This window comes from Thamnophis elegans, chromosome 5, assembly GCF_009769535.1.
Source record: "Thamnophis elegans isolate rThaEle1 chromosome 5, rThaEle1.pri, whole genome shotgun sequence".
NCBI classification, from domain to species: Eukaryota; Metazoa; Chordata; class Lepidosauria; order Squamata; family Colubridae; genus Thamnophis; species Thamnophis elegans.
In genome coordinates, this window is record NC_045545.1 from 62,033,931 (window position 1) to 62,061,825 (window position 27,895).

Sequence of the window (27,895 nt, forward strand, 5' to 3'; positions counted from 1 at the left end):
TAAGTTGACAAGCTGACCATCTTGATACAATACAATACAATAGCAGAGTTAGAAGGACTTTGGAGGTCTTCTAGTCCAGTGGTCCCCAACCCCCGGTCCGTGGACCGGTGCCGGGCCGTGGAGTACCTGGCACCGGGCCGCGCAGCGGCCGGGGGCCATGATCGCTGCAGCGGCCGGGGGCCATGATCGCTGCAGTGCAAAGGCTCCTGGGCCGTGCGCAAAAGCTCCTGGGCCGTGCGCAAAGGCTCCAGGGAAGAGAGCCCCGCACTGGTACGCACGTGATATATAAACAATCAATGTGTCATCGCGAACAACGCCCCCCCCACCCCTGCGCGCGCTCAGCGGGCCACGGTAAATTATCAAAGGCTGACTGGTCCACGGCGATAAAAAGGTTGGGGACCACTGTTCTAGTCCATTCCCCTGCCTAGGCCAGAAACCCTATACCGTTGCAGACAAATGGCTATTCAACATCTTCTTAAAGACATACACTGTTGGGGCATTCACAACTTCTGGAGGCAAGCTGTTCCACTGATTAATTGTTCTGTCAGGAAATGTCTCCTCAGTTCTAAATTGCTTCTCTTCTTGATTAGTTTCCACCCATTGCTTCTTGTTCTACCCTCAGGTGCCTTAGAGAATAGTATGACTCCTTCTTCTTTGTGGCAACCCCTGAGATATTGGAACACTGCTATCATGTCTCCCCTAGTCCTTCTTTTCATTAAACTAGACATATCCAGGTCCTGCAACCGTTCTCATATGTTTAGTCTCCAGTCCCCTAATCATCTTTGTTGCTTTTCTCTGCACTCTTTCTAGAGTCTCCATATCTTTTCTACATTGTGGCGACCAAAACTGAATGCAGTATTCCAAGGCATTATAAAGTGGTATTAACACTTCACGTGATCTTGATTCTATCCCTCTGTTTATGCAGCGTAGAAATGTTTTGGCTTTTTTGGCAGCTGCTGTACACGGTTGGCTCATATTTAAATGGTTGTCCACTAGGACTCCAAGATCCCTTTCACAGTTACTACTGTTGAGCAATACTGTATCTATACTGTACCTGTGCATTTCATTTTTGTTGCCTAAATGTAGAACCTTACTCTTTTCACCACTGAATTTCATTTATTATATAGTGCCCAATGTTCAGGTTTGTCAAGATCCTTCTGTATCTTAAGCCTATCTTCTGGAATGTTGGCTATTCCTTGCAGCTTGGTGTTACCTGCAAATTTGATATGTTCCCCATTTATTCCCTCATCCAAATCATTGATGAAGATGTTGAAGAGTATTGGGCCTAAAACAAAGTCTTGGGGTACTCCACTGCATACTTCCCTCCGTGTAGATGCAGTTCCATTGAGGACTACACGTTGAGTGCGGTTGATCAGCCAGTTACGAATCCATCTGGTGGTGATACTATCTAACCCACAATCTTCTACTTTATCTAGTAGTAGGTTATGGTCTACCTTATCAAATGCCTTACTGAAGTCCAAGTAAACTATTTCGACGGCATTCCTCTGGTCCACTAATTTTGTCACTTTGTCAAAGAATGCAATGATTAGTCTGGCATGATCTGTTTTTGACAAACCCATGTTGGCTTCTGACTATTACTTTGTTTACTTCTATGTGTTTGCTAATTCGTTGCTTGATTATTTTTTCCAGAATCTTTCCTGGTATTGAGGTCAAGCTGATAGGTCTATAGTTTCCTGGATCTATTTTTTTCCTTTTTTGAAGATGGGAACCACATCAGTTCTTTTCCAGTCCTCTGGCAGTTCCCCGGTGCTCCAGAATCTCTGAAAGATATAGTTCAGTGGTTCTGAGATCTCATCTGCCAGTTCCTTCAGAACCCTGGGGTGTAATCCATCCGGTCCTGGTGATTTGAACTTGTCTAGGGTAGACAGGTGCTGACCTACCATTTTCTTCCCTATTTCAAATTGTGTTCCTAATCTGATTTTTGTGGTGCTGTTTTTGATAGGTTAGATCAGTAGTAGTCAACCTAGTCCCTACCGCCCACTAGTGGGTGTTCCAGCTTTCATGGTGGGTGGTAGGGGTTTGCTGTAACTGTGCTTTATAAATTTTATAAAGTTACTTCCCTACTTTATAAATCACCATTACTGTGGAACCGGTGGGCGGTTAGAAAATTTTACTACTAAAAGAGATACAAAAGTGGGCGGTAGGTATAAAAAGGTTGACTACCCCTGGGTTAGACTGTTTTATCCCTTTATGTAAAGACAGATGCAAAAAATGAGTTAAATAATTCTACCTTCTCCCTGTTGCTGATCACCTACTTGCAATGGACCAATTATTTCCTTAACTTTTTCTTGTTTTAAACATGTTTCAAGAAGCTTTTTTTTTTGTTATTTTTTACTTTGTGGCAAGCCTTTCTTCATTGTGAGCCTTAGCTTTCCTCATTTCATCTTTACAGGCTCAGGCTATTTGCTGACATTTTGCTTTAGTTATGTACCCCTCTTTTCACTTTTTATACTTATCTTTTTTGTCTTTCAATTTGTCAGAGAATTCTTTATGCAGCCATGCTGGTTTCTTTTGGAAGTTGTTATTTTTCTTCTTCATTGGTATTGTGTGAGACTGGGCTTTTGTAATCTCATTTTACAAAATTCCTAAGCTTCTGAATTGTTTTCCCCTTGAGTATTCTCATCCATGGAATTCTTCCCAAGCTCTCTCTAAGTTATTGAAATTAGCTCTCTTAAAGTCCAAGACTCTAGTTTGACTTTGTTCTACTACTTGTGTTTGCATAATGTTGAATTCCATATTGCATGGTCACTTGCCCCCAGGGTTTCTGTGGCTTCAACACCTATCATTTCCACTCTGTTAGTTAGAATTAAGTCCAATATGGCTGATCCATTGTTCCCCTCTGTACGTTTTGGGAAAACAAAGTTGTCTGCTAGGTTGTTAGGAACCTGTTGGATCTTCCACTTGGTGCAGAGTTTGTTTCCCAGTTGATGTCAGGGTAGTTAAAATCCTCCATTACTATTGTGGTGTGCTTCCTACATACCTTAGTTAGCTGAGTAGCAAAATGTTTATCTACTTCCTCTGCTTGGTTGGGTGGGCTGTAGTATAGACCTATGGCTATGTCACCCTCCCCCATCCTTTAATATTGACCCCAAATGCATTCAAGATAGTTCTTATCATTGTTGTGCTCTATTTCTGTAGAGATGTAATGCAACTCCACCTCCTCCTTTTGATGAATCTATCTATCTGGAACATTACATTTGATGCATTGTTGGGAGTTCCAGACCTATTGAAGCTACTATTATGACTAGTCTGAATATCACTAGGTCTTTTTTCCCCAGACAGATAGTTTCTAACGCTTCCAACCGAAAATCATCTATTCCGTCTTCAACAAGTTAATTTGATGAAAAGTTGTTTGAAAAGAAATAAGTAGAAGAAGAAATAAAAGAAGGATTAAAAGTGGGGATATTATTTTTGGAACTGTATAAAAGAAAAATACACCATACTAAATGATCTTGAAGATGTTTAAGTTTGATTTAAACGTGGTAAGTTAGTGTGTAGTGGGAAGTAGCCATCTGTGGCTTATAACCAAACCATGTTTAGCAAATATGTATAAGGCAAATCTATGAATGGGACAGACAATTATAAAAAGAGCATGGCAGGTATAAGTATTTTGTTATCTATTTATTACTTTTTAATCCTCTGTTCATTATTAACAAACGTATGGTCCTACCCACCTCCTTCAACTCTGAATGATAACAATAATTAGCCCAATGTTATCTGAGTAGAAGTCAGAATCCTGCCTTCTCTATTTCTAGTCTTAAATTCTGCTCACTACATTGCATTCTGCTTGCTGTTTGTCTTTCCATGAGAAGGTGCAGACAGTCTGTGCTGGTACATACTATGTTAACAGTGTGAAGCAATCAAAATGAGCATATGTCAAACTCTGAATCAGGACAACCAAAAAGTTGAGAGAGCTGGCTCCAGAGATTGCTGGGAAAATGTGACGTGTAGATCCTGATGGCCTCTGTCCCTGATGATTCAGTTATTGTTTGATTTATGTGATCTTGCAGCTGCCCTTGCTTTGACCCTGGGGATGGCTGTGTGGGAAGCTTGTGTCTCTAAGATAGAGTGAAGTGCCGCTCTGTAATGCATTTGGAGCCAAAGTGAGTGCAAAGAAACAGATAAATACAGAAAACCCTCTTTGCTCCAGATGGACTGAAAAGAAGAACTATAAGAGGACTGAAAAGAGGGCCTATAAGAGGACAGTTCCCTGGAACGAAGTGGTGTAAGTAATTTTATTCAATTTTGCCTGAAAATTGTCAAAATCTTTTTAAAAAATGCTATACTTTAGAGTCATTATGTAAAGTTTGTCATGTGACTTTCAAAATCCAGAACTTAGTTATAATGAAAGAGTCAGCTATTCATTCACTTTCTTTTCATTTTAATTATTTTCTTGGTTAGAAATAGTGTAGGAATGTGAGAATCTATGTCTGTCTGTCTGCCTAGCTGCCTGCCTGCCTGCCTGCCTGCCTGCCTGCCTGCCTGCCTGCCTACCTACCTACCTACCTACCTACCTACAGAATCAGAGCTTTCAACTTTACTTAATGGGCACATCATCTATGTTGTCTTTTAATGAAAAGACTGTTGGAACATATTTAATTCTCACCCACATATGAATTACTTGCCTTGAGTCCTATTATTTGAGAATTGGATATTGGGGTATATTACATTGATGCAATGAACATTCTAATCTTTTAAAGATAAGATATTCAGTTGCTTTTTAAGTTACTCTGCTTGTCCTGTTCCATTTTTTGGAACAGAGTGAAGTAATCATACTAATATTATGTTTAACAATAAATTCATTAAACGTAGTGAAAAGAAAAATGGTGCATCTTTCCATTCTAAACCAATAATGAAATACACAAAGTAATCTTGGTAAATAGAATTATTAGATACAAACATGGGACTACAACATGTAGACATTCATTTTGTGATATTAAATAAAATGGTAACAATATTTATATTTCTATTTTAAATAGAACTATATTTGCCTTTATAAAACATCAGAATCTGTTACAATGGGAATGTTTTTGTGATATTCTTCCTAATGTATATCTAAACTAAATTATGACTGGAATGTCCAAATATAATAACACCCATTTATTTTCACTGGAACATTTCACTTTCATTTGCTTACACTTTCCATCTCTAAAGGTAACTTTTGATAATTGTTTTCTCCACGGTGACAATGCTTAAAAAATATTTTAAAAAGTACCTATATGGAAATTTGTCATTATAATGATCATATTAATCGCTGTGGTTTTGATAGTATCAGTGAGCAGAAGATATATATATATATATATATATATATATATATATATATATATATATATATATATATATATATATATATATATATATATATATATATATATATAACATATATATATGTTATATTTATGCTGATAAATAAATAAAGGGTATATACTTTAAGTATATATATATATATATATATATATATATATAGATAGATAGATAGATAGATAGATAGATAGATAGATAGATAGATAGATAGATAGATATCCTATTGATTGCGGGAGTCAGAGAAATATATTTCTCAGCATGTTCAATACCAATAAAACCTTCTGCTGGGAAGCGTCCTTTCAGTATATAAAATGGATGCAATAATGTTTCTATTTTACTAAAACTACTGGGGAATTATTTAGATGGAGAGAAAGCAAGAGAAAACTCACATATGACATGTATTGCAGTACAGTCATGAATGCAAACAGTTGTGGATGTGTTCAGTTAATTTATTCCTTATTGTTAACATATTTACTTTAAAATAAAGCTTGCTGAAGGCTCTTAAACATATTCAAAAGTTTGAGAAAATGTGTATGCTGATGTTTGCATGTAAGCAATGTTTATAACTACAAACCATTACATACAATAAATATATGTGTGCGTATGTGTATGAGAAAAAAATTGCCATGCATGGCAGGTGATATAGATTTATTTTATTTCTACAGATAATTTTCTATGTAGATCTTCATTTCAAATGACTCAAATCTTCAGAGGAATTCATTTCCAAATATGCGTCTTTATAACAGCAGTCTTAATTTTAGTCATATTTTAAAGTTTTAAAAGTCTTAGTCACATGTAAAGGAAAATATAGCAAAGTAATTAAACAACACAAAATAATAACAAGTTTCTGAAACATTATTGATGACATATTTATCAATTCTTCATATTTCTATTGTCATTGTTAAGCATTAACGCTAAAGCACTGAAAAACTTTAAATTCCATTAGAAATAATCAAAGCTGCCTGTGTAAAATTAAAATTTTATATGCCAGCAATAGATTCAGTTATTTTTGTATAAGGGTGTGAAGAAAGAGTTAGGACAAGATCCAAATCAAGATTCGAAACTTTTGCCCAAATCTGATGGTTTTGCAACCTTATATATTTTTCCCAGGAAATAAGTGCACTACAAAAATTGCAGGAAGACTTTCAGCTTAAATTCCTAAAATTCTCTCTGGGCAAGAAATTTCCCTTTTGACACTACTGTCAAAATATTTACGATAGATGTTAATGTACTGTCAATTCAACATTCTGAAATGCTCCCTGGGGGTCTCCTGTGAGGCCTATGCTCTACATTGTGCAATAAAGCAAGCATTACATTTTTATTGCCATTTATAATAGTTAACAGCTGCACAGTATCTTTGCAAAAAATAAATAATTTTTGTCATGAGATTTTTAGTAACATTCGTTACTTTTGAAAGCTAAAATATTAGTATAGAATAAGCAGTTCTTTGTTTTGCCTCTTTTGTATGAAAACGAATTCTGCTATTTAACCTGTAGGAGACTTTAATTTGTAAGCTTCTTATATGAATATGGCCAATTGCACCCTTATTGCAACTATATCCACCTTTACCTAAAGCAAATTTAAAGCCATTGTTTTGTGAAGCTTTCTTCTATATACAGAAATCCCAATAAATGTTTCCTTTGATGACAGAGAGAGATAACTTTTCACAATTTTCGCCTTCCAACTTTAGTTTCCTATACCAGCTTCTCCATTCTGTTCTAGTATTGATTTCTGGAGCTTATATTACAGAGGAATAAAAGGTAGAATAGAAAGAGATATTCTGTGGCATTGTTCTCCTCAGAGGATTTAACAAAGAAAACTCCAGCATGAGATCTCTCCATCTAGTTCACTGGATTTGGTGGTAGCTTTCATTGCCTTTAAATCAAAAGTAAGATCTTTCATGTACGCCTCAGAAACATTGGAGGAAAGTTAGATGTGTTTATGAAAAGATTATGTGGAATGGAAATATTACTTGGAAAGTCAGCTTCCAAAAAAATAGCTATTTTTTGTTTGGGCAGCAGGAAGTGTCAGGTATGCAGTTCCTGCTTGTGTGATGGGTATAGTTCACAGAGCAACAATCAAGAATTATACAGGCTTTATAACACCATGGATCTAGTGGTCTCATGTATGACAGTTAGACTCATGAAAAAAGAAAAGCCCCCAACAGGCAGTTTGTACAGTAAGCAGTACTGTCTGAGGGAATTGTTCCTGAACATCAGATAACTTCTTTCCATTTCAGACAGTGCCATGGTGCCTTGCAATTTGCTTTCTTTCAGAGTGTTTTTCAAGATGACAGTTGAGTTTTTTTTTTTTTTTTTTTTTTTTTTTGCTTTCCTAGCTTTTTCCCCACTCTTTTCTCTTGCCTACTCCTTCCAGAACTTGAAACCATAATGGTAGAAAAAGAAGTGGGGGAAAAGTTGAATCTCCCCAGTCAGCAATTCCATGGTCCATGAGAGTTGGGTGACACAGATAACCCAGTGCTAATTACTGGGAAATTGTTTATCTCTTGATCCATTGGACTGAATAAATTGAAGTTGCCCAATACTCTAGACTCTTCAGGTGATGTATGGGGTAGGCAGTGGCTTTGGTAAAGAATTTGTCCTATTTGCCCTATCAATTCCATGGATCAGAAATTGACATCGAGTTAAAGCCATGAGTTGAACAATCTATCAAAACTCACCTCCTATCTCAGATTAAGCCCAGCATCAGAGACAGCTGTAGGGCAATGCTTTTTTCTACTGATAGGAAATAAACAAATTGCTCTGACTTGTTTTACTTTAAATTTGTAAGAGGATCATGCACCACTCATTGGCCTTGTTATTCAGCAAGATTAGAGCTCAGCTGTTGTAATAGAGTAAATTATTGTAGCGTACTTTTATGCTGCTTCATGGACCAAAAGAAACTATTTTAAAATAGTTGTTAATTTATACAGCCTCAAATATGCCAACTATTCAAATTGCCATTACAAACACAGCATAAATTTGTAAATTGGTAAAATATTGATCTAAAATTCTATATTTTTAAGGCTGCCCCTGCTACTTATGCAAACTATCTGGATTATGAAAGAATTACAAAGCCCATTGTGCTCATTACTTTCCACTGATCTATTCTGCTCCCAGGATATTCAGAAAAAGGATACTTATATTTACTTCAATTTTGCCACAAATGGATAGGCAAGACTGGTAATTAAACACAAATTTTAAAACAATAATCCCTGAATTTTAATAAAATGGCCAGTTTCCACTCACTGGAAACCGGCTCAAGCTGTTCATCTGCCTCACTGATGTCTGACTCTGAAGGCAGCTGATAACTGGCATACAGCTCTGGCCTCCTCTCTGCCTCTGACACAGAGCCCCTATCAGAACCTTCCCCAGACTCCAGGACTGGCCCATGTTCCTCCCCAATCTCCTCACTGTCCAAATCTGCTGCCAGCTCTGCTGGCTGCTGGCAGGCCACAACACACAATTTGTCCAGACTTGTATGTATGAAAGTTTGTTGATAATGAAAACAAGATTCTGGCCTTCTTTTTAATGTCATGATGAAGCAAGACAGAAAATTTCTGTCCACTCCTTTTTCCTCCCTTTTAGTCTGAAAATAAAAGTGGCCTTTGAGTAATATTTCAAGCTACACATTTCAAAAAATATATGGGCCCATTAAAATAAACTGAGCCAGGTTAAAACCTAAATCTGATTCTATTTATAAATAATTAAAAATCTAATTGCATTAATTAACTATGCCTACTCTGATTAATCTCTGCATATTTATGTATTTTCCTCCACTCACATTAAAGGTATAGTTTATGGCAGCTATTGGAGAGTCTTTGGCATTTGCACTGAAGATAGTGATCACATCTAATCTCTGAGTCACAATTCATGAATCCTACAGTAGAAAAATCTTACAGAGGAAAGAATTGATTGATTTGAAGACATAATTATTCCCTTTGTATCTCTGCATTAGTGAGATGAGTTGTTTAGAGAAAGCATAATTTTTTTCAGTTACTCTAATTTGAGACAAAAATCACACAATGTTAAAACAGGTTGACTGGTTCATGATCAGTTTATCTATGATAAAGTTTTCAGGATTCATCTAGTTGCCTCTATTTCAAACAAATATTTACAAATAGATAACAAGTCGCAGCATTCCAACCATGCCATGTCTTTTCACTTTTTGCTACCTTGTACTGGAAGAGGGGAATAGATGGCTGTGGAAGCAAGGCTTACAAATTAGAAATATCTTCCAAGAATCTGTAAACAAGTGTTTCAGGTGCCATGGAACTGTTTTTCAACCTTTTTAACTCTTAAGAAATCCAAAGTTAAACATGCCAATCCAATTGCAATTTTGTTAAAACTAAAAGCCTAGAAGCAAATAATTGCTTGGTTAATTCAAAGTCATTAAATGAAATTCAGCTTTAGGTATGTTTTTAATCAGGGTTTTTTTTGTTTTTGTTCACTAGAAATAAAGGAAGAAGCACAGCTATTACTGTGCTTCTGTGATTTGAATCTAACTTTTTGGAACTGATACAATATCATAAATGATTCATGTCTTTATTAAAATAAAAATCAGCCTAGTTAATTTTCATTCTTGTTTTCTCTATAAAGGGTTCATAAATAATGATTTAACAGTTTATTTATATATTTAAATTTGAGAATTAACAATTATTTATTTATCCCAATTATCTATGTACAGTCATTAGTGAAACCAAGCATCATCTCCTCCTCCTTCTCCTTTCAATTTACCTGTTGGTATATTTTTCAATATTCTAAAACTGCAGTTTGGTGTACTACTTGAATACCACCTAGCTTCTTCCTCTTTTCTATTTGCTTGAGGGAAAAAAGACTCAGGTAAAAAACTGATATTTTGTAAATTTTCAATTGAATCTTTGAAAAAAGATAGCCAAAGTAACATCATTTAATCTATTTTAAAGACAATTAAAATAAGATTTTGTGATCCAAAACAATAAAAATATACCAGCATTCATCTCCTTTTTCATAGCCTCTCCTGATTTAAGCTGTGAAGTTGTTCTTATTATTACCTAAGGGTCTCTTTTTTAAATCTCTATCTATTCCCAACTTTTACATTACTCTCTGCCCTTTGGGCCTTTTTTACCGTTTCCCTAAGATAAAAATTCCCAATTCTTCAGTTTTGTTCCTTTAATTTCCATCAAACATATAAGTCTTCCTTTCTTACAAAAACCCAGACTACAGTTTAGAATTATTTGAACAGTTATATTGAAATATATTATTTGTTCGCCCACATTAATTTAGCAAATCAGAGTCGCGTTAAGTCTTGATCATAGGTGCTGCAAGCTTTCCTGGACAGTGATGTACAAATACAGTAATCAATACTCTGTTAATGGCAAATTCAACTGCTGCAATTGCTTTATGTGGTTTGCCCTTGAAGACAACTTGAAATCTGATTCTGGTATAGCATGTCTACTTTCTGGAACATTGTAGACAGTGGTGGGTTTCAAATTTTTTTAGAACCTCTTCTGTAGGTGTGGCCTGCTTTGTGGGAGTGGCTTGCTGGCCATGTGACCGGGTGGGAGTGGCTTGCCAGTCATGTGGCTGAGTGGGAGTGGCTTGACAGTCATGTGACTGGGTAGAATGTGGTGAAACTCACTTAACAACGCTCTTGCTTAGCAACCAAAATGTTGACTCAGAAACTCTGGCATTTAAAGCATGCAAGTCTTAAAGCTGTCAAGTTACAAGACCCTTGCACCCCTAACCCTTTAGAACCCCCCCGGGGTGTTCAAACTTGACAGCTTTAAGACTTGTGACTTCAACTCCCAGAATTCCTCCTCCAATCATGTTGCTCAGGAACTCTGGCATTGAAGTGTGCAAGTCTTAAAGCTGTCAAGTTACAAGACCCTTGCACCCATAATCCTTTAGAAAAAAAACCCCAGGGATGTTCAAACTTGACAGTTTTAAGACTTTAAGGTTTAGATAGGACTCTTAGAGGCGGGTGGGGCGATTGGTGAGCCAGCCAATCAGTGAGCGGTGGGCAGGGCAAGCGTGGTATGGACAGGTGGCGGGAGGGAGCTGGAACCGGTTCTAAATGACACGGTAGATTTGTGGAACCTCTTCTATAGAAGAGGTTAGAACTGGCAGGAACCCACCCCTGATTGTAGAGGTCCTAAAATGTATATTGCTGTATGTATAATGATTATAGTTGCTTCAAACTTTTAAAGTGTTATTTATTTGTTTATTTTATTTGTTTTCTATGTATCTTGAACTGTAACCAATGATGAAATATTGTTGATAATGATCAAATCATAATATTTTAATAGAAAGAATTAGTAAGCAAATAAAGAATTATATGCTACATTTAAAATCATACCCTCTATTTCCTAATAATCAGCAGAGGTCATATACTGAAACAAAACAACCCATCTCCTTTAATTTCACATCCTAATTTGGTCAGTTGAAATCTAACATTGTAGACCTTAATTATTACTTGAATAAAAAAATACAAAAGAATAAAATCCAAACTTTTGCTATAATTATTAATAATTAGATGTGGCAGATATTATGTATCATGTGATATAGTAAGTTTTAAATTATTTAGGACTTGGTAGAGACATTTGGAGAATTTGAAAGTTTGAGAATTATCTTTCTTTGAAACAGAGAGAATCTACATTTAGTTATGCTGCCAGGAAATCTAATCTTCTACTCCTCAATCCTTCTCAACATTCCAAATTATTTTCAAGGAGTTCTGATCCTTTATCAGTTTTTTTCTATTCGGTATATATAATTAGCATTTTTGTTTGTTTCAGGCTTTATGTTGATATTTTTTCTAAGTATAGGAATGTTAATCAGGATATTTTTTGGATTTTCAGATTGGTTTTTTCCATTTCCTATGGCAGATTTAAAAACTATTGTGACCAGAGTGTTTAATTCTCTCTCTTTTTCTTTCTCTCTGGTAGCTAATATCAGGCAACTAAAGATAAGATAACATCACTAGAGTGGGAGGAGATAGAATTGTTCATCTGCTACTACTGTCATGGGTGGTCTGTTGTTTTTGTTTTTTTAAGGAAACAAGGCACATTACACTATAAAATATCAATTCCATTCGAGATCCTTATGACTCATGTCAGCATTAGTAAGAAGTTTATTACCAAATTTTAGCAGCAGAATCTCTGAGGCAGAGGTTTCCAAGAATCATAAAATACCAAACCCATAATCATAAAATACCAAGCTTATAAGCATGACTTGAGAAGAGAATTTATTAGAAAGGGATTGTGTGGAAAGGAGATCTTCTTTAGGAACAAAAATAAGTTACACTACATAATTTATATTTCCAACATACTTAGTTAAAACTTTTACAGACATTATATAACAAAACAACATGTGTTATCTATATGCTTTGCAATGAAATGATGGTGTCTTCATAGTTCATCTACACAAAACAAACCTACACAGAATAATAGTTTTCAATGGAAGCCTCATAAAGATTTTAACCAAATGAATTTGATTGATTAAATTATACTTTAGAGACCTTCATAGGATTTTTTTTCTATTTTTATTTTCAGCATTTTTGTCTTTATAAATTGCTTCTTAAAATCTTCCATTTTGGCAGCAAAACCTTGGCTCTTGAACTTTAAAATAATTAAATGCAATCCCTTTCTTCAGGTCTGATTTTTTTTTAAAGGACAACTATATCTGTATTGAATGAAGCAGTGGAACTGGAACAGAGCATGGCAAATACCTTTGTAACAGTATCTGATGGATATTGCCTTAGTGAGCCAATACAGTATTATGGTGAGTAAAACAGAGAAATTACCAATAAAATATGTTTGTTTGTAAAACAAGAATTTCTGGAATTGTTAAATACATGTTCTGGATCATATATGAAAAATATTGAAAGGTTATTTGGAATGCATTTTATATTTGAGGGAATCAAAAATAAGCCCCCCAACACCATTCAATTCAAAGAAAGATTCAAAGATAATGAAGATGAATTTTAAGGCATTAATCCTTCTTAAAATTTTATGAATGTCATTTTTTGTACTTAATAAAATGCTACATTGTTATTCAGATGTTTAGTCTTGATAGACAATGTTTAGGTCCTTCCTGGATTATATTTTTAAATCACTGGGGATTGAATCTCCTTCAAGTATAGGACACATTTAAACATAAGATTCTTCTCCCATAGGCCTTCAATAGAACAGTGTTCCTGGGAAAATTGATTACATGACCACAAGAACAGTTACTAAGGGGCAAATGTTTCAAAGTAAATACATTAATGGTTGTATTGTAAAATTCAGTGTAGTATAATTCTACAAAAACGAAGATGAATTCTTCAGAAAAGGATGTATTGTCTACAGGAATTCCTAAAAGCAGATTCCAAAACTGAAAATAATTCTAGCAATATGCTTAATTTCCAGTTGGTCATTATAAAATGACAATGTCATTCACTCTGTTTCTTACTTTTTTTTAACTTTCCTCTTGGGATGTTTTTATGTATTGTTAATCTCAACTATTAGAATCATTGGATACAAGATGGGTGGCAAATATGTAACTCGGATGTGGAGGTTGTTTTTTTAAAAAAATCAAGTAGCAAAGATTTAGTTAGATGTAGAAATATTAGTTTACAATTAAACTTGTCAAATTCTAAATTGTGATTTTTTCCCAAAACAATCCAGATATCTTACCAGAACATATCAGTTATCCGGTGCAAGACCTTGACTTCCAAGCTGCTCCTTACTGCCAATATTCAACTGTTCAGTTCCCTCCAGTATTACAGACACCATCTCCTCAGACTCATTACAATTCGTATAGCTTGGACTCTCAATTCAATGATGGTCAATACATCATCAATAATGTGAACTCAGTAAACCCACCTGCATGGGTGCCCATCATGATGGGGGAGCATACCTTGGACAGAAACGACCGAGGCTTAATCATTCTGCCTTACGAATAAAAGGGCAAGAAGAACTCTGTGTAGTCTGTGGAGACAAGGCTTCAGGATATCATTACAATGCGCTCACCTGTGAAGGCTGTAAAGGTAGTAAGAAAAGAATATTGTATCTTAAATGGGACTGGCATATGAAAGATTAGGAATGAAGTGCCAAATATTGATTATTCAAAATACCAGTAGAAGAGTTAAAAAGATAATGAGATTGGTGCTGGAAATTGTAGGATTGTAATGTCTAAGCAAGTTATAGGAAGCAAATTATGTTCTGTTCAATTGCAAATGACATTTAGTAAAAGTCAGTGGACTTTGGATAGTTTGATGGTATTAGAGTTGCAGGAGTAAAGATCAAAAGCAGGAAGTTCAGGGCTATTCATAAAATAATAATACTGAAGATGAACAAACTTAATCTGGAGATTGTCTGATATTTCCCCTCAATATAGTCTTCAGCAATCTGATCCCTGCCAATTGCGCTGATCAGGCAGAGCACTGATATGCAAGTGTTCAAATTTTCATTACCCTTGAATTTCAATAAACAAATTTTCTTATTGAACTTCAATGGGTTGTTTTTTTTTGAAAATTTCTATTGAGATAAAAATGTCAGATAATCTGCAGATTAAGTTTGTAATGAACATTCTCAGAAATTCAACCTAATCTACTCATGAGGTGATGGTGAGGGGAAAGGAAGGCCTTTTGAAACTGTTTAAAATGTCTAACTTCTTATAAATCATTGTAAGCTATAAAAATAATTGCAAATATTTACTTAATAACAATCTTATCTTATCTTATAACATCCATGTACTTCAGAAGTAAGAGCCCTTGAGTTCAATGGAGCTCATTTCCTTCTAAGAAATTCTATTTTAGATTTGTAATTTTTTTCTTATTTATTGACACCCTTTTTCTGAAATATATTACCTTAGTATATTGAACACTACAAATTAAAGTACAGTAAGTTGCTGATGTATAGTTTCTTTATTATTTGTCATAATCTGAAATAATCATTGCAAGGATTTTTTCGACGGAGCATCACCAAAAATGCAATATACAGATGCAAGAATGGAGGTCATTGTGAAATGGATATGTATATGAGAAGGAAGTGTCAGGAATGTCGCTTAAAGAAGTGTAAAGCTGTGGGAATGCTGGCTGAATGTGAGTGCCAAAACTACTTTTCTCTGGTTTCCGATGTGCAGTTTAGGAACATTTCTGATAAGTTTCATATCATGGAAGAATAATTAACCAAATATAGTAATTGTTAATACAATTTCAATTTCAACAATGCCACATATTTTACAATGTAAGTTAAATATCAACACAGTTCTTAAATATGCTTACGAATTTTGGTGTAAATTCTTATAGGTTTGTTAACTGAAGTCCAATGTAAATCAAAACGACTTAGAAAAAAAAGTAGTTTCCTTTGCAACATCAAAATGGAAGATGAAGGAATGGACAGCAAGCATGTATCGTCTACAACCAAACCTTTAAAAGTAGGGCCATCTTTCATGTTTTTATATTTTTTAATGTTTTATATTTTATATGTTTTAATTATATTTTATATGTATACAATGTAATATTACATATAATATAATATAATAATATAAATTATAAAAACATACTATAATTAAGTATTTGGCATTGAAGTAAAGTCTATCTTTTTTTCAAAGGTCCAGGAGAGAATGGAATTTACTCCTGCAGAACATGAACTCATTGATCATATTTTGGTTGCTCACCAAAAATGCACAATTCCAATCGAGGAAGCAAAAAAGTTTGTATGTACTCATACATTAATATTACCAAGATTTTTTTTTGAGAAGAGGCATTATAGCTCAGCAGTTAAAGAAACTGAGCTTGTCAGCTGGAAAGCTGACAGCCTGGTTCAAGACCCAAGTGCCATGCAGAATAGGGAACCCCAGCCCCAGCCCCAGCTCCTGTCTCCTTGCAGTTCGAAAGCATGCAAATGTAAGTCAATAAATAGGTACCATTTTGGTGGGAAAGTAAAGGTAACAGCGTTCCATGTGCCTTGGCCACATGACTATGCAAATGTCTTTTGACAATGCTGGCTCCCTCAGCTCTTAGTCAGACACTACTGGAAAGGGGAAACTTTTACCTTTATTTTTGAGAGATGTGCTATTTCAAGTTTCAAATGCCATATAGGCTCATTCTAAATATTTTTAATTAGTTACAGGAAAATACTAATCCTGAGGAGAATTTTCTACGTCTTTCGGAAACAGCAATGGTTCATGTGCATGTCCTAGTAGATTTTACAAGAACTCCCAGGTAATACTTTTTAATATAGTATTTACAAACTAGTTCTGATCAATCTTTTTAGCTGACTCAAAATATGTACTAACTTTGGGTATATGACTTTTAATTAATTTCCATGGCCCCAGCTGGCAGCACTTGGATAACTGGATTTGGAAGGTGAGCTATTACCAAAACATCCTAGAGCACAATGGCAAACTACAGGATTTCCTTGCCTCATGCAAAATTGTTTGGTTGTGTTTTCTGCCAGCATAAACAATTTGCATCAATTGGGAATATATAAAGACTTCTTTCCAAATCCACTTGAACATCTTCGTACCAAAACTCTTTCTCTCTCCTCACTTATGTGTTTATCATTGTTGATATTGATAAATATTCTAGCTGTTCATCCTATCTTCCATTTATTTCTGTTCCTGCAAATAGCCACTATTACTATGGAATTAAAATGTCTATCCACATCCTGTCTATTAGATCTTGAATTGACACTTATATCATCTACTGTAGTGGCATTCATAGTGGGTCAAAAAAGTCAAGATGCTTGTGGCAGTATAATCAAGGCCACACCCCTTTATATGTGTATGCAGTGTCAATGCTTTTTAAAAAGCTTCAGTTGTGCTGCTTTCTTAACTTATCTGCGCATGTGCGGGACCCGGATGGCTGCCTGGCTTCTCGTTCCACAGAAGCCGGTGCTAAATATTAAAGACTTCTAGAGCCTCCGGAGTCCACCAACAATACCAACAAAGCCCCCTGGAAGGGCTTGGTCCCAGGAATCCTGTAAGGGCCAGCATTCTATCAGCAGCTGCCTGTGGCCGTCCCTCGGAGCAGCGTAACTACGGCGGCTCGGATCAGCGATTTTCGGCGTGAGAGAGAAGATGGCGGTGCCACGCTGCCGATCTCAGCGTTTTGCAACTTTGTAACTTTTCGGCGCTCCCTCTCTCTGCCGGCTGTGACGGACTCGGAGTGGTGCGGTGAGCTCGGGGGGCTCAGTTTTTTCATCTGAACGGCAGGGGTTATTAGAACTTGTCGGAAATCATTTGGGAGCTGTGGGTTGGGCGGCTGGCTGTATTTGCCACCGCCGTAGCCCCCCCGGACATTTCCCACCCACCCCCCGTCCTACTCTGTTGCTCTATTGCCAGCTGCCTGCTTATCCTGTGGTCCTGTGGTCCTCCGGGCCGTTTGTCTGTTCGGCTGGGGACTGAATGGAGGATGGAAAACGGAGCCCTGAGTAGCTCTATATTATTCTATGCTTTCGATCTGAAGAGAAAAGGCTTGAACGCTCCTCCTCTCCCCCTCCTCTGGCCCCTTTATCATCACAGCTGCCTCAGACATTGCTCCTTTGTCGCTCCCCCGGTCATTGGGGAGCTTTTTTTGTCTTTCTACCATCTCATCGATTGCCTATTAGGAACAATAGATGATGGCAGCTATGGGGACAAGGCCTTGGCACCAAGAAAATTGGTGCTCTCTCCCCCTCTGCCTTGAGCAGCTGGGGCCAGCTTCAGACTTTGGCCCACTGGACTATGGACCTTATATAACCTCAGGAAAGAGACTGTCTTCTACGTGGTCTGCTGATCTCCTCTGGGACCTTAAGAGGAACAAGACTGGACAGACCCTGTTTACAAACATCAGGCATTTTTGCCTTGCCCCCCCCCACATGCGACTGCCTTGTATATCATTGACTTCTGGCCTTCCAGCTGTGGACTTTCCTCTGGGACATAGAAGAGGGAGAAGAGCGGAGCAGCTCCCTCCTCATTTTTTACATCACCGCCTGATAGCGCACTGTTGCAGTGCTCCGTAATTTTTTAATTTTTAATTTTTCACTGGTATGGTGAGTGCATGGGATTGCTAGTGATAGAATGAATGATCCCACTTTTATTATTCCATTTTGATGTATTTATGTGTTTTAATTACCACGTGGGGACTGACTGAGTGAGTACATGAGTGTGACTGATTCGGAGGGCCTGCCGGGGAATGCGGGAGCCATAGGGGGGTTGAGGGAACCACGGCCACGGGAGTGGGTCGGAGCATTACGGTCGTAACAGGGAGGGGCAGATATGGCGGGGACTTTAGGGCTGGCCATTACCGGGGAAGGAGGGTTCGCTACGTCACAGAGATCCCTCCTTCCGGCCCTATGAGTCCCACTCCGAGGCCAGATGGCGCGGGTAATCAGGACCCTGGTCTCAGGCTGTTGTCGCTAAATGCCAGTCTGTTGTTCACAAGGCTCCTGTCAGCTTCTGCTTTGCTGTTGCTTCAGCTGCCATGAAACGGGGAGGGGGGGCGTGTATGTGGGGGAGGTTTAATTGATGTGCTGGAGGAATGTTCTAGGATGTACCAGTCGTTGGGATTACGCATGCGTACGTGTTTCCCGCCTGCATCAACGGCCTACACATTCCATCTTCGGCCTGTCTTTTTGAAGTTATCTCACACCTGACATTTGAAGGACTTATGATTGGACTGGAGCTTTGATCCTAAGGGGGGGGAACGGGTTTTCCTATATATCAATTGCTTTCGCGCCATATTATTCAGATCTTGCTTCACTACTGCTCGCTTACCATTTATAATTAGTAAAAGTACTTTGGATTTCCAACCCATGGAGTCTCTTAGTCTTCTTTCCTAATTATGGAGTGGAGTGGGGCGTGACAAGAAGCAAGATCTGAATATATCCCTTTCCAGGAGATTTACGTCTACCGAGAAGGGAAAGAATGTCTTCTCCGACCAGAGAGGAGGAGGGCGCAGCTGGAGGGGATTCCAGTGAACTAGGACCTCCCGACCTTTCTTTACACCAGCCCAGCCCGTCTGACCGACCTTTGCACGAAGATTTATTTCAACTGCAAATTTCCAGTCAGCCTGAACCTTCCCCCCCACCCCGTTGGTCAATTTCAGCGGGGCAAAGAGAGATAGAGACAAGCTGGAATGCTGGGCTCACCCAAAGACCACCTCCACAAACTTCGCTGGAGCCAGGTGCTGTGAGAAAACTTCAGGCGAGTGAAGTCCCTGACTATTGGAGCCAAAGGTACTGTGGGGAAAGCAGAGGGGGCGATGAAGGAGAATGGAGAGGCTATCAGCACCGGGGCCCGATGAGAAAACCCCAGCGGAGTGAATTACCTGATTATTGGGGTCAAACATTTTTGGAAGAAGAAGGGGGGAGGAGGCAAGAGACTGGGGAAACTGGCAACGTTACCCACGCCAGGATTCTCCCCCACCCCCCCTTCGGCCCGTGTCTCCCCCTGCGGCTAGAGGTTTCGCTGATCAAAGGGACCTCCCCCCCAGCCTCCCCCAAGACATCGAATGGCTAAAATCCCTCCCTTGCCTGTACGTTTTAAGGGGGATTCTACTAGCCTTCCCTCCTTTCTTATGCAGGTATTTAACTACATGGAAATTTATGGCCGGGACTTTGAATCTGACACTTTAAGGGTCAGAATGATTCTTTTATCTTTGGATGGTGAGGCGGCTACATGGTCGACTGCTTTGCACATGTCTGGCTCTCCCCTCTTGGGGAATTTCAACCGTTTTATGGAGGCTTTCCGCCAACGTTTTGATGACCCATTAACTGAGAAGCGGAACAAATTGAAGTTTTTAACCTTCGACCAAGACGATAGACCTGTCGCCCAATACATCCAGGAATTTCAGTGTCTCTCACAATACATGAGAGGATGGGGGGAGGACGCCCTTCTGGACAGATTTGCTGAAGGGTTGAACGCAGACATTTATCAACAATGTGTCAATCGTAACCTGCCAAGACGCTTAATCACGTGGTTTGAGCATGCTGCAGACGCCGAGCTTGACTTAATCCGTCTGCGTTATGCCACAGAAGAAAGAAGGAAGCGGAAAGAGAGGGCTGCCAGGTCCCTCCCCCTCCTACTACGCAATCGTTTTCCAAACGACGAGGCGACGCGAGAGGGCCCCCTTCTGGCTCCTCCAGACCGTTAACATGCTTTCGTTGTGGCAAGCTTGGGCACACCGCCCCCGAATGTCGGGCTAAACTGCCTCTCTCTGCCCAACCCCCTCCCAGACGTGATGACAAGCCTGCCAGAGGCTCTGAAAAGAAGAAGGAGACAGCGTTCGCTGGGGAAACCAACCCCCCTCCTTTTGCCCAGCCATTAAAGGATGACGCAGATGCTAACTCCTCTTCTTCTGAGGACTCTGATGACGACACATCGCCTCACTGGGTGAGTTCAAACAAGGGGCCCCTTCTCATCCCTATTGAATTAAAAGTTCCTCCTGAGGGGACCCCTGCCACCCTCCTAGCTTACTTGATTCCGGCTGTTCCCGATCCATGATCAATCCCGCCATGGTAGAAAAATTGGGCATCAAATTGCGCACTTTGAAAACCCCGATTGTGTTTTGCCAAATAGATGGATCGATTGCGGGGGGGGGGCCGCCCATTTTTTTACTGAGCCTTTGGAAATGAGGATGGGTACGCATACTGAATTAATCTCTTTTGTGTCGCGCCTGGCATGGACAGGCCACTCATTTTGGGCATCCCATGGCTCCGAAAGTGGAACCCTCACATAAATTGGCGGACAGGCCGCTTGCGTGTTCGCTCGAAGGTGCCTCCAGTGGGGGAGGGCTCTCCGGACCGACCTGACGTCACTAACGTTCCTGAAGTAGCCGCTAGAGGGCAGGAGAGGATTGCAGGAGAGGACAAAATCCCGAAAGAATATTTGGATCTTAAGGATGTCTTCAGCGAGCAATCTTCGGACATTCTACCCCCCCACAGGCCTACTGATTGCTCCATTGACATTTTACCCGGGGTCAAACTCCCAAAACCCCGCATTTACTCCATGTCACCCAGGGAAATGGAGGAGATGCGTTCTTTCATTGACAAAAATTTGAAACGTGGGTTCATTGAACCGGCTCGACCCAAAGTGGCTGCCCCTGTACTATTTCGTGAAAAGAAAGATGGGTCTCTTCGTTTATGCTGGACTTTCGCAACCTTAACGCGATCTGTACTCAAAACCTCTACCCACTGCCATTGATGAAGGACTTGTTAGCGCAACTGGGGAAGGGCCGCATCTTCACAAAATTGGACCTGCGAGAAGCTTACTATAGAGTACGCATTAAGGAAGGGGACGAATGGAAGACCGCATTCAACTGCCCTCTTGGTTGTTTCCAGTTCCGAGTTATGCCTTTTGGCCTACAGGGGGCTCCTGCTGTGTTCATGCAATTTATTAATGAGATCCTGCACGATCATCTCTATAAGGGCGTTATCGTATATCTGGACGATATCCATTTATACTCGCTCTTACGACCACCACGTCAATCTGGTGCGCACTGTTTTGAAAAAACTCCGTGCTGCCAACCTGTATGCCAAATTGTCTAAGTGCGAGTTTCACCAAACGACTATTGACTATCTGGGCTACCGTATCTCCTCTGATGGCGTTGAAATGGACCCTGAAAAAGTGAAGGCGGTCACTGAGTGGGACGCACCCAAAACTCGTAAACAGTTACAAAATTTTTGGGTTTTGCTAATTTCTACCGTCAATTTATTCCCTCTTTTGCCAACATTGCTCTCCCTATTACTAATTTACTCAAGACTAAAGGCGACCCGAAGCCTAAACCCAATAAGCCTTTGGACTGGACCATGGAATGCCAGGCGGCCTTCGAAAAACTTAAACGCCTTTTGCCGCTGAACCGGTTCTTAAACATCCTGATCTCGACCAGCCTTTCGTCGTGCAGGCGGATGCCAGTGATGTCGCCATTGGGGCGTTCTGCTACAAGCCAATGACCAAGGTAAATTACAGCCTTGCGCGTACACCTCACGTAAAACTCACTGCCAAGAGCGGCGCTGGGCGGTTTGGGAGAAAGAGGCTTTTTGCGGTCCGTGGGCCCGCGCTACTTGGCGCCATTTCCTCGAAGGCTCTAAACACCCATTTGAGGGTGTGGACTGACCACAAGAACTTGGAAGCGTACGCACACCTCGTCGTCTCTCCCCCCAAACAGATGCGTTGGGCCCAATAATTTTAACCGTTCAATTCACTCTAAAGTATATCCCGGCGGAAAGAACTTCATGGCCGATGCTTTGTCCCGATTACCTCAGTATAATTGTTCCAAGCTGAGTATCGTCCAACCGCTCTTGGCAGCTCCGGTACTCACACGTCAACAGACCAAAGCTCAGGAGGCAGTGCCTCACGATTACTTTCTGCCTCAAAGCGGCTCTTCCTCAGACGACTGGTTCCTGACCCATCGGGACGAGTGCACATGAGGGACGATCTACCGTGGATAGGTGCTAAATTATACGTCCCCGCTTCCCTACGACTTGTCGTCCTTCGTCGCGCTCATGACTCCTGGATGGCGGGTCATTTTGGGTTCGTCAAGACTTTGCACCTCGTGAAGAGACAATTCTGGTGGCCTTCTTAAACAAGGACATTGAACTTTATGTGGCCAGTTGCCCAGTTGCGCTGCCGCCAAAAAGCCGCCGGGGGAAACCGCAGGGACTTCTACAGTCTGTCGCCCGCCCGGTTGCACCTTGGAAGGAGATTTCTATGGACTTTATTGTTGAGCTACCCGAGAGCCAGGGGCACACCGTCATCTGGGTGGTCACTGATTTGTTTTCCAAGCAAGTTCATTTCGTGCCTTGCCACAAAATTCCTTCCGCCAAGGCGTTGGCTAAATTATTTCTTTCCCACATCTACCGGTTACATGGGGTTCCCGACCGTATTATCTCCGATCGTGGAGTCCAATTCACATCTAAATTTTGGAAGGAGTCCTCGCACGCATTGGTTCCGCCCAAGGCCTTAGCTCCGCCTACCATCCTCAGACTAATGGCGGCTGTGAACGTACTAATTCCGTCCTTGAACAATATTTACGTTGTTTTATCAATTATCAACAGGACGATTGGGTTGACTTGTTACCACATGTGAAGTGGCCTATAACAATTCGGTTCACTCCAGTACGGGCTTCACCCCGTTCGGGTCGTTACGGCCAGGATTTTGTTCCTATTCCCGAACTGCCTACGGCCCAGCCTCAGGTTCCTTCCGTTGCAGACTGGAGGAACGTCTCAGTCGCCTTTGGGACACTGACTCTTTCCCTTGGACGCTGCCCATAAGGCTCATAAGAAGCAGGCTGATAAGAAACGCTCTCAGCCCTATGAGTACACGTTGGAGATTTAGTGTATTTGTCCACGAAATCTTGCATACTACACAAAATCGAAGAAATTGGGTCCCAAGTATGTTGGCCCTGTCCCAATTGTGAAAGTTATCAATCCTGTTTCTGTTCGTTTGCAATTGCCCAAGCATCTCAACGTATCCACCCAGTGTTCCACATTAACCTCATCAAACCAGTTCGGGTGTCCAACCTAAGGCCCACAGATGACCCTCCGCCTGCTCCGTTACTTGTGATGGGGAACATCATTTTGAAATTCGTGACATTCTTGATTCCGTCGGCACCGTAATCGCATCCAATACCTTGTGGCTTGGAAACATTTTCCCCCCTCCCACACGGAATGGGTTGATAAGTCCCACGTTCGTGCGCCCCGCTTACTCCAGAAATTTTATGCTTCTATCCCGACAAGCCTTGACTTCTCTCCCCTCCCTTTTCATTTGTTTTGTTATTTGTCTGTTTTGTTTGTTTTTTCTTCCAGGCCTGACAGCCTTTTTCCGGGGGACGGCCGGATGTCAGCTTCTGCTTTGCTGTTGCTTCAGCTGCCATGAAACGGGGAGGGGGGGCGTGTATGTGGGAGGGATTTAATTGATGTGCTGGAGGAATGTTCTAGGATGTACCAGTCGTTGGGATTACGCATGCGTACGTGTTTCCCGCCTGCATCAACGGCCTACACATTCCATCTTCGGCCTGTCTTTTTGAAGTTATCTCACACCTGACATTTGAAGGACTTATGATTGGACTGGAGCTTTGATCCTAAGGGGGGGGAACGGGTTTTCCTATATATCAATTGCTTTCACGCCATATTATTCAGATCTTGCTTCACTACTGCTCGCTTACCATTTATAATTAGTAAAGTACTTTGGATTTCCAACCCATGGAGTCTCTTAGTCTTCTTTCCTAATTATGGAGTGGAGTGGGGCGTGACAGCTCCCCTCGTCCGGGACTTAATTTTAGACGAGAGGGCAGACCTGGCATGTATTACTGAAACCTGTCTGGGCCGGAGGGAGAAGTCCCCCTCGTAGAGATGTGCCCAGACGGATTTCAGGTGCTTCATCAGCCTGAGAGCACAGGGAAGGGGTGGAGGTGTGGCTGTTGTTATCCGGGAGTCTTTAGCACCTCGTAGGATCCCTGCTCCGGAGCTTGTCGGGTGTGAGTCCCTGCTGGTAAAGTTGGACCTCAAGGGGTGAAGTGGGTTTGCTGTTAACGTACCTGCCTCCCAACAGCATTGCAGCAGCCCTCCCCTCGCTCCTCGAGTCGGTAGCCGAGCTGGCAATTGAGTTCCCCAGACTTATGATCTTGGGGGACTTCAATTGCCTTCGCTCGGTGAACACTCTGATGGGGCGCAGGAGTTCATGGCTTCCATGACGGCCATGGGCTTGACCCAGGTAATTCGGGGCCCAACCCATTCAGCGGGTCACATGCTCGACCTCGTATTCCTCTCGGAGCAGTGGACTTGTGATCTTGGTCTGAGGGGTAATGAGATCATACCCCTGTCGTGGGTCAGACCATGCCTACTGAGGCTTGACTTTCGGAGGCCAAACCCCCACCGTAGGGAGGAGGAACTGACCAGGTGGTTCTGCCCCAGGCGACTTATGGACCCTTTGAGGTTCCAGACGGAGCTTGGGGTTATTCCTGATACCCTTGCCCACAGTCCGGCGGAGACTCTGGTTGCTGCCTGGCACTTGGCAGCATCGGAGACCCTTGACCGGATTGCGCCACTGCGGCCCCTCCGAGGCGGCGGATCCCGGAGGCCCCCTTGGTTTACCGAGGAGCTCCGGGAGAGGAAGCGCCGGAGGAGACGCCTAGAGCACCTGTGGAGGTCCGATAAATCTGAATCGAAACCGAGCACTCTTAACAACTTAACAAGTTGTTAACAAGACCGAGTGGCTGTTGTGTTTCCCTCCCAAAAATTTGACCACCATACCATCACTCAGGCTGGGGGGACAAAATTTAAACCCCTCAGAAAGGGCCCGCAACTTGGGAGTCCTCCTGGATTCACAGCTAACTTTTGACCACCATCTCTCAGCTGTGACCAGGGGGGCATTTGCCCAGGTTCGCCTGGTGCGCCAGTTGCGGCCCTACCTGAATCGGGAGGCCCTCACAACAGTCACTCGAGCCCTTGTGATCTCTAGGCTGGAATACTGTAATGTGCTCTACATGGGGCTGCCCTTGAAGAGCATCCGAAGACTTCAGCTAGTCCAGAATGCGGCCGCGCGAGTGATCGTGGGCGCACCACGGTTCGCCCACATAACACCGATCCTCCGTGAGCTGCACTGGCTACCTGTTGGTCCCCGGGTGCACTTCAAGGTCTTACTCACCACCTATAAAGCGCTCCATGGTAGTGGATCTGGCTATTTGAGAGACCGCCTTCTGCCAATTACCTCCCTGCGTCCCATCTGATCGCATAGAGTTGGCCTCCTCCGTATTCCATCCGCCAGTCAGTGCCGACTGGCGACTACTCGGAGGAGAGCCTTCTCTGTTGCGGCTCCGACACTATGGAACAATCTCCCCGTGGAGATTCGTACCCTCACCACCGTCCAGGCCTTCCGTACAGCCCTCAAGAACTGGCTAACCCGTCAGGCCTGGGGATAATCTTATTTCGCCCCTCCCGAATGCTGAGTGAATGTTGAGTTTTATTGTCTAATTTACTTTGTGCACATTTCTTTTTTTGTATTGTCCTACACTCCCCTTCCTTTTTTGATTGTAAGCCGCCCTGAGTCCCCTCAGGGAAAAGGGCGGCCTATAAATAAACTACAAACTACAAACTACAAACTTGCACCAAGGATACATCAGGGCACTTAGGGCAGCAAAAAGATCATATATTGCCACCTTGGTTGCGTCCGCTGAGTCCCGCCCAGCCATCCTGTTTAGGATAACCCGTTCCCTCCTAAATAGGAGAGATACGGGGGACCCCTTGCAGGGTAGGGCTGAGGATTATGTCCAATTCTTAGCGGACAAAGTTGCTCGGTTTCGGTCGGATTTGGACTCCACCTTTGCAGATCCAGCCGAGGCAACAAGAGGATGAATTGGTAGATCACCCCTGGGTTGAGTTTCAGGATGTTGCCCCCGGGGATGTGGACAAGGCCATGAGGACTGTGAGTGCTTCCACCTGTGTACTGGACCCGTGTCCCTCCTGGCTGGTTACTAACAGCAGTGAGGTGACACGAGGCTGGATCCAGGCGGTTGTTGCCACCTCCCTTCGGGAGGGGCACTTCCCCGCCGCACTTAAAGCGGCGGTGGTGAGACCCCTCCTGAAGAAACCATCCTTGGATCCAGCTGTACTCAACAACTATCGTCCAGTCTCCAACCTCCCCTTCGTAGGGAAGGTTGTTGAGAAGGTGGTGGCCTTCCAGCTTCAACGGTCCTTGGAGGAAGCAAGTTACCTTGACCCCTTCCAGTCCGGCTTCAGACCTGGTTACAGCACAGAAACCGCTTTGATCGCATTGACTGATGATCTCTGGAGAGCCAGGGATGGAGGCCATGCCTCCATCCTGGTTCTCCTTGATCTCTCAGCGGCTTTTGATACCATCGACCATGGTATGCTTCTGCGACGACTGCGGGAGGTGGGGGTGGGAGGCACTGTCTTACGGTGGTTCTCCTCCTACCTCTCGGACAAATCGCAGTCGGTGTTAGTGGGGGGCAGAGATCGACCCCTAGGCCCCTAACATATGGGGTGCCGCAGGGTTCGGTCTTATCCCCCCTACTATTCACATCTACATGAAACCGCTGGGCGAGGTCATTCGGAGGCACGGGATAAGATACCACAATATGCGGACGATACGCAGCTGTATCTGTCCGCCCCGTGCCAACTCAATGAAGCGGTGGACGTGATGAACCGGGGTCTTGAAGCGTTAGGGACTGGATGAGGGCTAACAAGCTTGTACTCAACCCGGAGAAGACCGAGTGGTTGTTGTGTTTCCCTCCCAATAATTTGGTTAGTGTTCCATCACTCAGGCTGGGGGGTCAAATTTTATACCCCTCAGACAGGGTTCGCAACTTGGGAGTCCTCCTGGACCCACAGCTGACTTTCGACCACCATCTGACGGCTGTGACCAGGGGGGCATTTGCCCAGGTTCGCCTGGTGCGCCAGTTGCGACCCTACCTGAACCGGGAGGCTCTCACAACAGTCACTCGGGCCCTTGTGACCTCTAGGCTGGAATACTGCAACGTGCTCTACATGGGGCTGCCCTTGAAGAGCATCCGGCGACTTCAGCTAGTACAGAATGCGGCCGCGCAAGTGATCGTGGGCGCACCTTGGTTCGCCCACATAACACCCATGCTCCGCGAGCTGCGCTGGCTA

General features: G+C 41.8%; 1 protein-coding gene across 1 annotated transcript in view; it reads left to right on the forward strand.

Moving 5' to 3' along the window:
• Window positions 1-3,769: 3,769 nt before the first annotated feature.
• The window catches only part of LOC116508823 (bile acid receptor-like), a 28,918-nt gene continuing 4,792 nt past the window's right edge, over window positions 3,770-27,895 (forward strand). Inside the window, 9 exon segments of the mRNA XM_032217568.1 lie at window positions 3,770-4,246; window positions 12,954-13,082; window positions 13,967-14,140; window positions 14,143-14,328; window positions 15,244-15,384; window positions 15,592-15,719; window positions 15,897-16,001; window positions 16,412-16,509; window positions 20,326-20,336. Coding sequence (XP_032073459.1) covers window positions 13,019-13,082; window positions 13,967-14,140; window positions 14,143-14,328; window positions 15,244-15,384; window positions 15,592-15,719; window positions 15,897-16,001; window positions 16,412-16,509; window positions 20,326-20,336 — 907 coding nt within the window. The 5' untranslated portion in view covers window positions 3,770-4,246; window positions 12,954-13,018.